Source organism: Ptychodera flava, chromosome 10 (assembly GCF_041260155.1).
Source record: "Ptychodera flava strain L36383 chromosome 10, AS_Pfla_20210202, whole genome shotgun sequence".
In the NCBI taxonomy this organism is placed as follows: domain Eukaryota; kingdom Metazoa; phylum Hemichordata; class Enteropneusta; family Ptychoderidae; genus Ptychodera; species Ptychodera flava.
In genome coordinates, this window is record NC_091937.1 from 40,765,497 (window position 1) to 40,780,080 (window position 14,584).

At 38.0% G+C, this 14,584-nt stretch overlaps 2 protein-coding genes across 3 annotated transcripts in view; both read right to left on the reverse strand.

Annotated features, from left to right (window-relative positions):
• Nucleotides 1-14,584, reverse strand: part of LOC139142791 (WD and tetratricopeptide repeats protein 1-like) — a 354,040-nt gene that overhangs the window by 127,692 nt on the left and 211,764 nt on the right. The window lies entirely within an intron of this gene.
• On the reverse strand, nt 336-14,013 carry LOC139142787 (uncharacterized). Of its 2 annotated transcripts, XM_070712954.1 has the most exons (6): nt 13,724-14,013; nt 8,647-8,824; nt 7,958-8,101; nt 6,329-6,661; nt 4,416-4,545; nt 336-3,995 (listed from the first exon to the last, which is right to left on the reverse strand). In XM_070712954.1, the coding sequence occupies exons 2-6, from the start codon at nt 8,681-8,683 to the stop codon at nt 3,656-3,658; spliced, it is 984 nt and encodes a 327-aa protein (XP_070569055.1). In that variant the 5' UTR covers nt 8,684-8,824; nt 13,724-14,013; the 3' UTR covers nt 336-3,655. The 2 variants fall into 2 exon arrangements, with proteins under 2 accessions (XP_070569055.1, XP_070569054.1); XM_070712953.1 differs by lacking the exon at nt 13,724-14,013 and having other exon boundaries at nt 3,518-3,995; nt 8,647-8,967.

The following is a 14,584-nucleotide window of genomic DNA, read 5'->3' on the forward strand; positions in this document are numbered from 1 at the left end:
TTTTTTATCCGAAATTATGTTGGCATGAATTTTCATGCTGATGATAGGAATGTATGCAATCTGAGTTACATTTTAGTATAGGATTTCACTTCCAATATACAGCAGTACAAGGAGCAAAGGCAGCTAGAGTAGAATTGTAGTCTTTCTGAGAAATCCTTGTTATATACATAACCTTTTAAGGTCTATGTTATATATACGTTACATCCTTACCACTCCAAAAACTCATTATGCATTAATATGAGGAAAACTCATACACGTTTACAGAAATGTGAGAGAGCTCACACAAGTGGAGAAATATGCCAACCACGCTGACAAAAATGGAATGTTTGCAGAATGCTTTAATATGGTAATTAACAATTCTTTATTGCATAACAACATAAACTTCAGAAAACACCGTAGTATTAGCGATCAAAACAAACGATACATTCAACGATAAATCTGTAATAAAATAAGAAATTGAATCTCAGTAGTTAAAGCCATGTATCCGACGGATTTGCACTCATTGAAATCTTACTTTCAACTGCTCATTGTTGCCTGCAAATATGCATTATGCAAATACCATTTGCTCATAACGTTTCTATTCTACGGTAACAATCATTCTTCCATAGGCGAGTGGGTTTTTTTGTTTTGAAACAAAGGTGAAGGTAGTTCTATTGCTTGTTATATTGGCAATAACTTTGGGTACATGATTATTGCACCATAAATAAAATCTATTCAATGATTTAATCGAAAAGAGATGAATGCATGCACACAATCCACATAAACAAACAAGAAATATCAAAATTTCAACATCTTCAGGGATTTTTCATGATCCGACATCATGTGTAAAATTACCTAAATAAACAACATTTCATTTGAGAAAAGTTGAAAAGTGTAATAAGTTTGTTTGGTTTATCTTCATGCATAGATCCTGCATGGAATGGATCCTGATACAGCAGTGCCATGGCTATGAGTCATTGCTTACATAATGACACGACCCTCTATAGAGGGACAATGATAATGACAACACAATGAAAAAGAAGCCAATGCTGCAAAGATTAGATTATGTTTTGTCTTTAGAAATGATGATTTTCCAGTTATTCATCAGTCAGATTCCACTTTTGAAATATGATATAGCATACATACAATGCCCTTAATCCGTCTCATGCAGTCCCACTATCAATATAATAGAAAAGTTAGGCCTATATATGCCTGCCACAAAACAATCTTTAAAGGGAGGATGTCATTGGAACTCTGCTCAAAGGTTGCTAGGTACCCCTTCGACCGATGTAAGTACTTATATATCTAGGGTATGTGGCGATTGATGAAAGTGAAAACATGTTTGTTAACAATGAATATTGTAAAATTTAAATGTTGTAACTATGTTGACATGATGTATCTAGATATCATGCATGAAATACATTGTTTGTAAACAAGAAAGTCACACATGTGCTGTTCCGACAACATCCTCCTTTAAATGGCGCTTTCCAAACCAAAAACAATGATTTCCACACGCATATTCAATATGGAATGTGATGGTTCCAAGCTTGCAGGCAATACTATGGGAGGTAAAAAATCCTGCAAGACAGCCCTTTCCTAAGAAAAATGACATGACTCCTTTCTAAACTTGAAAATCTATTGTCAGTTGTTGCATGAGGCTCTGCTGTGGATTAGTGTGGGCTTTAACCACAGCCACTGTACAGCTCTACAGGAGCTCTTCTTCCCTGACATGTGAATAACACATGAGACATCTTTGTGGGCAATGTAAACACTGATACCTGACACAGTTCAGCTACAATACCCGGTAGATCACAGCTCGAGATCTCTAGCAGCCACATGTAGCTGACAAAACTTTGTTTGATACTCCAGACTTTGATGCTTCAAGGACTATGTGGAGTTAAAATGTGCCATAATCTGTTCAATTCCCATTGTTTAAGCACTGTGGTGTGCACAGTTACTCCACATGACAAACCAGTGGGCCACATATTCATTCACTTGCAATACATTTGTGTGTAGATAAAAAAGATTTGTCTAAACCACACTCCCACATGTTGTCAACCTTTGACAGCTGACCTGGAAGATTTCCGGATGTTCTGGTTCAGTTGAAGCAAAACAATTAACTTAAATATGTAGATTAATTAAACGAATCCAAAATCAGTCACTAGTTTTATGATGGTAATTGAAATATGTGCAATGCTAACAAGCTATTGACATGTTTCATAGTTGACACACCTTTTTCACCATATATGGATATATGCAAATTGCAGTACCTGTATTAAAATAAGAAAATGCAAATTGTATAAAACTATGCTTTGTAATGATCTGTGAATAAATAATATAACATATATATTTGCAACATCACATTTGATGCTAGGTAAATGGCAAGTGTGTTTAGAAATACAATGGACAGCCCAAGTCCAAAGCGTGTAGAACATATCTAAAGGACTGAACAAGTGAAATTGCTGCATGGTGTACAAAGAAAGCCAATGGGAAGTTAACAGACTTGAAGAACCTGAAGATATTTTCAAGTTAAACGTATTACTGAGATTATTTGAATGACATATAGAAATAAAAAAATATATGATAACTTTCTTGATTCCTGGAATATATTTGTTATTTATCTACATGCATGAGTTGTAGAGGTGCTCACATGCGGGGAGTTAATCACTGGTTTGCTTCCACTCCTCTTTTGGAATGCATCAAAGTCTCTTTTTAAAATGAGGAGAAATGAGAGTTGTAAAAAGTGCATCAACACAAAGTACAAAAATACTTCTGCCCTTAGCTGCCTTATCTCATGTTCTTCTGGAGTGATTTCATATACGCTTTCCATGAAATGCTTTGGTAAGTTGAAAACTGAATTCACACATAATAACAAAAAAACTTACGTTTATACAAGATCAAAAATATATGTAAATACAATAAAATATACTATTTGTGATAAAAGATAAAATAAATGTTTGATATTTACATTGGTGCACAAATGCTCTTTATGCCCTGGGTTTATAAAGTAAAAAAACTCTCACATATTTCTCAGTGAGTTTAAGGCACTGCTTCAGTCTTTGATGAACCCTTGAGAATACTTCCATACAAGGAGAAGCAAACACTAATATTCACTTCACTGTATGTTGTACGGAGATAGTGTTTGTCACGAAACTTCTCTAAAAACAACATACTTTTGAAATTTGATGTTTAAAGGAATATGTCATCATTGGTGAAGACCAACTGCCATGAAAATTGAAGCATTGGCCATTATGCTAAACACTCTGTCTAGAATATTGCAAAAGGCAATGTTGCAGATTTCACCTTGACACATACTAGTCATGACAGCATGCTGTAAATGGTATGTATACTATAGCTCTGAGTTGGAAAATAAATATTGCATTAATGCCCTGGTAATAGCGTGGCATTTGTAAAGATGTGAACATGAACTTTGGATAACAACCAAAAAAGAGTTAACTTGGGAGCTCAAGCTACAACGTACTCTATCTTTAACCTAAAATGACTCCCTAGGTGAATAGTAAGTGATGCAAAACACTGTCTATGTCTATGTCTATGTCTACCTATCTTAATTCTTGCCAACTAAATGACTTCTCTGACAAAAAATTAACAAGTGGACTGAGGAAACAAGAAAAAAAACGTGAGTTAAGCCACCATGATTTGATATGGTAATGTTCCTTTATGTGGATTTTACTTGCATCTTATTCCTGGCGATAGATTTCTTCACCATCCTCAATGTTTGTAACCTGGTGATTTCCTGGTCCTCTTCCACTTCATAGACATCATCACTTGGTGCCATGGCAACAAGACTATCATCTCTAACTTTTCTTCTTGCGGATGTAGTTGCTGCAGCTGACAATCTTCTGGATGCCCTGGTTCTGCCTTTGATCCTGCGGGCAGAAGTTGGCCGTGGGGATGACATCTTTGGTGCGCTTTTTGGCATGTGGGAAGATGATGTGGCTATCTTTTTTCTAGATCTTGTTAGATACCGAGAGGGTGAAGGTTTAGGTACCATGTGGCTGTTGAAATATGAAAATTCAAATAATTTCATATTACTGCTCTGAGAGCTGCTTTAAACGAACTATTAATTATGCAGACTTTCAACAATTCATTGACATTATCACTTCACCATCAACTGAAACTTGTAACAATGTTCAACTTTAGAAAATACACTTGTAGAGAAAGCAAAAAAAAAAGTCTGCTTACCTTATTTGTATTTTATTGTGCCAGCCTTCGTTTGATTAAAATCTTAATTCTGATTTTGTTTGGCTGTAATTCAAAGTATCTTACAAAGTTTTGATGAATGATAATATTGATCTTTACTTTAATAACATACAGTGCTGAATCTGTGATTACAAGTACATGTCTCCAGTTATATTGTGCCTTACTGTACAACAGTTCTCCCTTTATTACTTTACATCCATGCAAACTTAACACACCTTGTTGCCATGCTTTTCATATATTCTTCTTTAACTTCCGCCATATTACGTTTGGATGAGAGTTTCACGGCTGACTTGGAAGGTCCCCTTAACTCACTACTATTCATTTTCAACTGTTTTGCTCTGGCTCCTAAAATGAGAATGACATTGAATATGTCAAAATATCCAATAAACACACAACCTGCATGAGTTTTTTTTAGGGAATTCAAGAGCTTCAAGAAAAGAATGAGCGAAGTATGATCGTAACATGCATGTGTCTCAAGTTTCACATTGAACTGCAATTATAAGTCAGTGATGATTGGAATGCATGAGCTAACTGCTGTACATTTGTATCTTTCTCTCTCTCTCTCTCTCTACAGACAGACAGACAGACAGACAGACAAACACACACACATATATATGGTAGAGAGAGAGAGTAGAGTAGAGAGAGAGAAGAGAGAGAGAGAGAGCCTCAGAGAGAGAGAGAGAGAGAGAGACAGAGAGAGAGACCAGAGAGACAGACAGACAGACAGACAGACAAATAGACAGAGAGGATGGATTGCAACAAAGTTACATTTGTATCTTTCCTTCTCTCTCGCTCTTTACATACAGACAGGACAGACAGACATACAAACAACACACAACATATAGATGGTATTAGAGAGAGAGTACAGAGAGGAGAGAGAGAGAGCCTCAGAGAGAGGAGAGAGAGAGAGAGAGAGAGAGGAGAGAGAGAGATAGACAGACAGACAGACGACAGACAGAACAGACAAATAGACGGGAGGATGGATTGCAACAAAGTTACATTTGTATCTTTCTTTCTCTCTCGCTCTTTACATAACAGACAGACAGACAGACATACAAACACACACACATTATGATGGTATAGAGAGAGAGTACAGAGAGAGAGAGAGAGAAAGAGAGCCTCAGAGAGAGAGAGAGAGAGAGAGAGAGAGAGAGAAGAGAGAGAGAACAAATAGACAGAGAGGATGGATTGTAACAAAGTTACAATTTGTATCTTTCTTTCTCTCTCGCTCTTTACATACAGACAGACAGACAGACATACAAACACAACAAACCATATAGATGGTATAGAAAAGATAGTACAGAGAGAGAGAGAGAGAGAGAGAGAGAGAGAGAGAAGAGGCCTCAGATAGAGAGAGAGAGAGAGAGAGAGACAGACAGACAGACAGACAGACAGACAGACAGACAAATAGACAGAGAGGATGGATTGGCACAAAAGTTACATTTGTATCTTCTTTCTCTCTCGCTCTTTACATACAGACAGACAGACAGACATACAAACACACACACATATAGATGGTATAGAGAGAGAGTTAGAAGAGAGAGAGAGAGAGAGAGGAGAGAGAGAGAGAGAGAGAGAGAGAGAAGAGCCTCGAGAGTAGAGAGAGAGAGAGAGAGAGAGAGAGAGAGAGAGACAGAAGACAGACAGACAGACAAATAGACAGAGAGGATGGATTGCAACAAAGTGATGATAAAGCAATGACACTTTGGAGAAGTATGCAATTCAATGCAACAACTCTTAACAGTTCCAAAGATTGAACATTTATCACTGGTATGGTTTTGATCTGTGCTAGGGAGTATATCAGTGACCATTTGAAGGTACATGCCTTGCTTCCTGTGGACCCCCTAGAATACTATTACATCTCTAGAATACCAAACTCCACAGAGCATATCTGATTGAAATTAGAAATGTCCTGAATGTCAGATTTGAAGGATCACATAATGAAACCGTTGTCTCTCTCAGCTATGCTGTTTCCATGCATACAGCCTACAGTATCTATTCACAGGGTCAAAACATTGTCATTGGCATGAAGAGCTAAATAAGTTCTTTAAAAAGATATTACAAAAACAAAAAGACAATTTCAATTTCTGATTTCTTGCTGATTATATCATATCATAGGGTAATTCACCTTTTTTCTTCAATTTCTCAGAAACAGCTTTGGTCATTGACTCTTCATCTACGTAACCGCCTCCACATAATCTGTGAAAGTGAATTACTTCCTGGTTGACCTCTTCCATGAGTCTTTGTAAGGATATCTCTTCCTGGGCTCCTCCGATGATGACCTTGGCCAACAATGTGGCATTACTGAGTGGTACATACTGACCACCAGTCATGTGAGCGATAGCCATGAAGAAATCTTTGTAGGGTGTAATGCTAGGTTGACACCCTACCATGTACATTGTGATACCTTTCTGTGCTAATTCAGCTGCTACATGCATCGGATCTACACCATCAGGACATCCTGTATGCAACACAAAGGACAGAATTTCAGAAAGTTGCATGTTTACTGTCCATCACACCAAGAGACCCCCGGGTTACTAGTATACTAGTAACACACACAGTACGTACTACATGCATACTCATTGACTATTTTCCAAACAGAGAAGGTAAACTGTTTCGGTTGTTGGTATTTGCTTTAATTGACACAGTGAAATATGAAATCCTAAATCAAACAGGAATTAGCTGTGGGACCATAGCTGTGGTGGGAGTTTTCTGACAGGTTTCCTGTGTCTTTTGCTAGCTGATTTGATTTTGACTTTTAATGTGTGGTACATAGGACGTAGAAAACCAGTCAGAAAACCACCACAGCTATGGACCCACAGCTACATGTAAATGGAAATTAGTGTCCTAATAAAAGAATCAATCTCATCTAATAAGTTAAAGGTATACTGTCATATTTTGCAACAGTTACCATGGAAAGGGAAAATCTTACCAATCACAGATTTTAAGTGGGTGGCCGCTTTTTAAAAAGAGCGCCCTCACATGGGCATTTAGAATACCAAGGAACCCCCTTTGACCATATATGGGCATATTTAGATTACAGGTGACTGTATACCTTTAAGCATATCCAAGGGAGGTTTAACGTGTTTTCTGCCTGACCTATTCAAAGAAATATAACATGGTGATTTTCACTGACTTGAACAGATAGTGATAATGTATGTCTTGGTTTCATGGTCTTCTTTGTACCTTGCATTCTTGCATGAGATCACTTCATACAAAAGTTAAGGTTGGAGTTGCGCCTTAGGAAAGATTAGACTATTTTTTCAATACATTTCTGGTATAATGCTTGTACGGACTCATTTTGAAGCCCTTGGAGTAATAAAAGTTTTAACAGTCAGTTTTCTGAAAATCAAAAATTTAATTTTTTCCATATAGTTAACCTTAGAATGGAAGCCATTTTGCATTTTAAATATCGGTAACTATCAAGTAATTTGTTCCTTTGGAACCTTAATTTGCACTGTGACCCCTGATTTTTATTCTTGATTTTGGAAATGAATCATTTAAAGTTTCTTTTTGGGAAAATTTCAGGAAAGGTTTAAGTCTTTCACTGTCAAGGAATGTACTGCCAATGGTACCTTCCCATCATGCATTGGAACACAAGGTTAAATGGTGCCTCTTGAAAGAGTGTCCAGAAAAGTTTGAAGAGGAGACTGATCTCCCTGAATTCTTCACATTCATCAAAACGAATTTTTCAAAAACACTTGTGGTTATTTACAGGTCTATAGTTGCATGACACATTTAGCATCTTTTTTAATACCTTCAGGGAATCCATCGCCTCTTGTACCCAGTCCATGTGGAGGGGCATCAGCGATAAAAACACAGATCTTGGTTGATTCATCTCGCCAGCTGAGTTTTAAGACTTCGTGCAATGCGTCTGCGACAGCTTCTGGTGTGTCACCACCTACAGATATGGAGACCAGTATATTGTCATTGTTGTCAAGTATGGCAAAAAGTTTTGTCGCGTATTAGCTTCTGTACTGTACTCATGGCTGCCACTATCAGTTGATACACAGTCCCTTCTAAATAAAACATCTTCCATAGTTCTGCTAAATAAGCACCTCTCTCTACAGGGAACTGTGGTCTGAGGCTGACAAGGGGAACACCAAAATCATCAAACAGCATTTCAATATGGTCCGTCCACAATAAGAAACTGAAATCATGCTTTATGATGTCTGATTGGTTTTTGTATAGCACTTGTCATGTGACCTCTCGGCCTTTACAATCAATGGAGAAATAGTTTGTTCAGAGAAGTAGCTGACATAAAACAGATGTGCATGACTAGACTTATACCCAGTTGAAGATGTGCTCAACAAGAAAGAAAATGCCTGCAAGAAACATGGTATGCAGAAACCACAGGTGCAATCATCTTTCATGAACCTTTTCCCTGTATAATAATTGCATTGATGTTATACACAGGCTTAAGAAATGAGATGACCTTTGACCTACCCCCTGCTGCATTCGCTGCATCGAGCCATGACTTCATAGAGCTCACAGATCTAGTGAAATCATGAACTCTTGTCACAAAAGTACTGTCCTGTGGTGGATGGTCACGATATTCCACAAGTCCCAGGCGAATGTCGGATTTCTCCTTTGAAACAATCTCTTCAACAATTTCACGTATACTCTGTAAAACATTGAGGTGTGTGTATTTACGGTCAATTGTCATTAGTTACCATATTGAAAAGTTGCTTCAAGAGCATGTTTTTGATCCAGTATTTGCTGGGTGCAAGCAACTGATATGAGATGAGTTGTTATGGTGTGAGAGTAATGCTGATTACAAAGATATATTTATGTTTAAGTTCACTACAAAGGTTGCCTATTCATGAAGTGGCAAGATGTTGTCAACCTAATATAAATTAACTGGCACTAAAAATCAAAAATACCGTCAAGGACACTATGTGCTCACATTCGGTTTGAATTGGTCAATTCAAGAAATATTTAAACCAGAAAAACAAGAATGACAAAAGCAAATAAGGTCTCCAACTTAGGTACTGGAGGTCATCTTTAGGAACATGCATATCAACTTCTATAGCAATGGGAGAAGCAGATCCTAAATACATAAGCAAATGTCAACAACAAAAAACAGAGAAGGCTTGATAAAAAGAAAAGGTGGGAGTGGGCAAAAATGCACAAGGGATCTGGTAAAAAAGTAATGCTACATCATCAATCTTCTAGACCCTACCCCTCCTGAATATCAAATGTTCCACCCCTTGGTATTACATAAGACCAAATGACAGGAAGTACATTTACAACCTTGGAGATTTTTAATTAATGCCATGAGTGTTATCATTCTAATGTAAACAGCACTTAAGTTAGTTACAGATAGTGAAATGCCTTCCACTGTGGGCGGTGATTACAACATCTGGAATTATCCTGGATCCAAATTTCTCATCAGTTCTTGTATGTCTTACATAGAAAAGTTGCAAAAATTGGTCCAAAATGAAAAAAATACGTCAAGGACACTAGTGCTCACATTCGGTTTGAATTGGTCCATTCTGAGAAATATTTAAACCAGGAAAAACAAGAACGACAAAAGCAAATAAGGTCTGCAACTTAGGTACTGGAGGTCATCTTTAGGAACATGCATATCAACTTCTATAGCAATGGGACAAGCAGATCCTAAATAATACAGCAAATGTCAACAACAAAAAATAACAGAGAAGGCTTGATTAAAAGAAAAGGTGGGAGTGGGCAAAAAATGTACAAGGGATCTGGTAAAAAAGTAATGCTACTCATCAATCTTCTAGACCCTACCCCCTCCTGAATATCAAATGTTCCATCCCTTGGTATTACATAACGCCAGAATGCAGGAATAATTTACAACCTTGCGAGATTTTTTAATTAATGCATGAGTGTTATCATTCTAATGTAAACAGCACTTAAGTTAGTTACAGATAGTGAAATGCCTCCACTGTGGGCAGTGATTACAACATCTGGAATTATCCTGGATCCAAATTTCTCATCAGTTCTTGTATGTCTTACATAGAAAAGTTGCAAAAATTGGTCCACAATGAAAAAAATCACCTCAGCTTTGTTTTCTGGATCAAATTTTCCTACAAATTGATACCAAATATGACAAAATTATGTTCACAGCCTTCAAAATTGTCTCACAACATATCCTGGGTTGGTGTAGGTCATTTAAGGTCACAAACTGAGAAAATTACCTAAAATATACAAATTTGGGGGTTTCCCAACACTTTGAGCTGAAAATTTATTCATAACATCTTTCGGGACTCTATACCAAATTACAACTATCACATGGGACTTTATACCAAATTACAAAGCTATCAAACAAGTAATTTTGAGATAAAGTTTTCTTGACCAAAAATGACAATATTGTCTTAAAAATACAAATTTTTATATTTCAGGACATTTCCACATATCTAACTATTGTCATCTCTGTACGTCTGTGTACCAAATATGAAAGCTGTCTGTCCAGGGGTTTTAAAAAGAAATACTGTTAAGATTTTTTGACCAAAAATGACAAAATTGCTCCAAAATAGTAATTTTCCCAATTTTGTCATAATTTCAACAAATTAGAAGAGTAACACCCTCGCAAAGAGACAACCCAAATTTGAGAGCGATTGGGCTGGCGGTTTCAGAGAAGAAGAATTTTTACTGAAAATGAGAAAAATCACAAAAAAATTCAGCAAAAATACAAAATTAAGGATATCTTCACAATATTCATAAAACTGTATAAGGTTCACCTAAGGTACTTGCACACAAATTTTCAAAGCAATCAAAACAGCGGTTCTTGAGTTATTAATTCTTGACCATTTTCACATTTTGTAAGCTCATTTGCATAATTTTGGCAATGCAGACTTCATTTGAACAAAATCCCATCTATAGCCCAGGATGCATCCACACACCAAATACCAAGCTGAAACGTGCAGCGGTTTGCGTGTTTTTGATGTTGACGGACATACTGTACGTACATACATACATACATACATACATACACACATACATACAGACGCCATCGACTTCAGCCTATACGATAAACTCACATTGGTAAAACCAAATGTGAGCTAAAAATAGTTGCTATCCCTGTGTTAACTCTATTGGGAAAGACAAACTTTCGATTTCAAAAAAATAAGGGCCTGGTCAGTTTCTTTGGCGGGGGGTGTGGGGGTGTGGCATGTTTTTGACTTTGGTGATAGGGGGGTCACCATGTTTTTGAAATGCCCAATAGGAGGGGTCAGTGTGGTTTTGAATTTCGACACAGGCCTCAGTGTTCTCACCAGAAAAAAAAATTTGTGGGACATTTTGTCCCGCTGACCAAAAAAAAGCGGGACAACGGATGATTTTTGTGAGACAATATATAAATATGTTAAAAAAGTCAAACTGCAAATACGAACCTTATTCTATGCATGGAAAAAATAAAGGACTCAACAACTCATTCAACTTAACAACTTTTTTGTAAACTTCGGTGAAAATATCAACTGATATTGAATATCAGTGCTTTTAATGAAAAGTCTATGGGACTTTCGTTCTTTCCAGTGTGAAAGTCCATTCGGGGCCCTCTACAATAACAGTAGTTGCTAGAGTGTCCAGCGTTCAGCTCCCAGTTGATTCCTGTCATTAGTTACTTTTTTTTCGCACACTAAACCCCCTTTCACAACCAGCAAGAAGGAACAGGCCAAGTCAGCATTTATTTAGATCAGGAAACATATCCCTATGATGTTTGTAAACAATCATCAACTTTGACGTGAAATTTTGGTCGCCAGCCAAGGCTACAAATTTTGTCAATTGATTGAAGCATGGAAAAAAGACGTCCATGTTCTCACGTATAAGTTCGCTGGAATAATATACTTATCACATGCGCAAGCCAAGAATTGATAATTTTTGCATAATAAGAGAACTTTCCTCCAACTATTCCACATTTAAACCTCTGAACTACTTTTGGAATAATATCATCAATCGGCAGTGGGCCAGTTGTCGATCATTTCCAGTCGTAGGTACTAGGTCACGTGGGCGAGGAACGGAGCAAATGCCTGATAACATCACACAACACGTATCTCCGCAACAACAGTATCTCCGCGAAGTTTATACATGATTCCAAACATAGCAAAGACCTAAAAATTATCTCAGACAAAGTTGCGTTATTTTTCGAGAACAAAATTCACTGAATCTCAACGGCACGAACACTATAACGTCGTTCCCGTCCAGACCCTGGTTGCCATGCGGAACTCACAGTATAATGCTACCAGCTTCGAGTTCGTTGTTTTCGAAAAATGTTCATGTAATTCCTTAGGGATATACAAGCTTTACATTCTTGTGTTTTCGTAGTTCGGATTATTGTTGTCGTAGCCTATGAAAATATTTATCGTGCCCATGACGCCTCCAGCTTCCGCGAATTCCGTGGACATGTACCGGTATGCATGCAAGGCGAACACGTCCAGTGCGTCAGACTACCACAGTCTCGTGTGGTTCAATACACGACGGCCGCTGTGTGGTATACGTAATGATAATGCATCCACACATCGGCCATCATGTATCGAATCACAAGTGACTGTGGCTTAAGTACGCCCTCTGACGGGTATTGCCTCCAGATTGCCTCGGTTTCAACCAGGAAGTGTAATTACTCGCGTCAATCATTTACGTCCATGGTGAGAAGTATTGGCTGTATGATACGGCCGGCCGCGCCGTACGGCTGGCATCACGAAAGTTTATAATTTCAAAGGCGCGCCACTATTGGCGCGCACGCCCAAGAAATCCGCGACAAAACAGAAAAATACGCGAGAATGTCGCTGAATCGCGGCCTGGTGAGAACGCTGCAGGCTCATACTTGCATAAAATGCATCGTGCCAGCCAAAAATTTCGTAATTGAGTTGCATTTTTTGGTGCGCCCTTCAGGCGCCTAACTTTAATAATAGTAGGACATAGTTTTCAGAGCCCCCTCCCAGCGTGAAACTTTATATATCAGACATACGTCAGACATATCTGTGAGACTGTGTGTTTTAAATTTTCCCACTGGGTATTACCCAGTGGGAATATTTTAAACTCACAGATACACAGAAATAAAACAATTTAGTTTGCACAGACATTTGTTTTTCATACGCCTGAGAAGACTCTTGGGGAGAGGGGGGGGGAGAACTTTCCCAACCACACGAAATTGAGGGGGGGGGGATTGTGGGCTAGGGAACTGCAGCAATCCCTAACCCTTTACTGTTTGGAAATAAATCAGATCCGGGTATAATTAATTACATTCATAGCATATATCAAGATACTCCGACAACACAGGCATTCATGGGTTGGCAAGTTTGCTTGATCGATCAATCATCTGTTCGATCTGCGATCGAATAGACTACTCATAAACAGCCAACAACCGCCTGTGCTGTACCATTCTTTCCGGATTTCAGCTCTGAGGCAGATATGGTGGACTTTGTGTGGTGGAGACCTTCCCAATCCCAGTCTAAAAAATATTTTCGGGAAAGTTCTGAGCTGCGGAACCGCAGCGAGTGGTATCTTGATCATGCCGTGGGGGTACCAGAAGAATCCATGATCATGCTAAACCACTCACCTGTTGTGCATGTATATATATCGTCCCATACTAAACCTGTGCAGTCCATCGCAAAGGCCAAATCCAAGACGGACAATCATGATCAGCAAGTTCGGGCTGTGCCACTTGCCCACCGCTGATATTCTGGGTTTTGAGATCGTGTCAAAATCGAGAATCAGTAAATTCACAACTTTACTGTACTGTAAGGTGGTTGACTGTGAATCAAACGCGTTTAAATCAGTTTAAATAGAGTGACGTCTTCACAAGGCTGGTGAAGAGTTGATAGTGGACTCTTGCGCAAGTTCATTGTCGCACTGTATACGTACAGTGTTGATCTCTGTGCCTGCCCAAGCCGGTGAGGGGGCTGTTACATTAATTTTTTGGCGTTTTCTAGCGGAATTTTTTATTGATCCTCCGCCCTCGACTATTTCACATTGAAATGCCTCTAAAATCAAATGACTTATTTTGAGACCCTGTCGCTGAAGATACTCTACTGTTATATATACAATTTGTAACATTTCACATGATTACGTAATTAGCTGAACTCGTACTGTGGACGAGATTTCAGTTTAGGGACTGGTTAGTTTCTTCGGCCTGGGGGGGGGGCGGTGGATTATTTTTTGCCAACGTCAAAAAGTGGCTGACCCCCCTATTCCAAATTTTGAAAACAGGGTGACCCCCCCATTCCAAATTTCAAAAACAGGGTGACCCCCCCCCCCCCCCGGCGCAGACATAGGTAAAACAAGGTAGATATAGATATTATATATATATATATATATATTATATAATATAATATATATATATATATATATATATATATATATATATATATATATATATATTATATATATATTATATATATATATATATATTATATATATT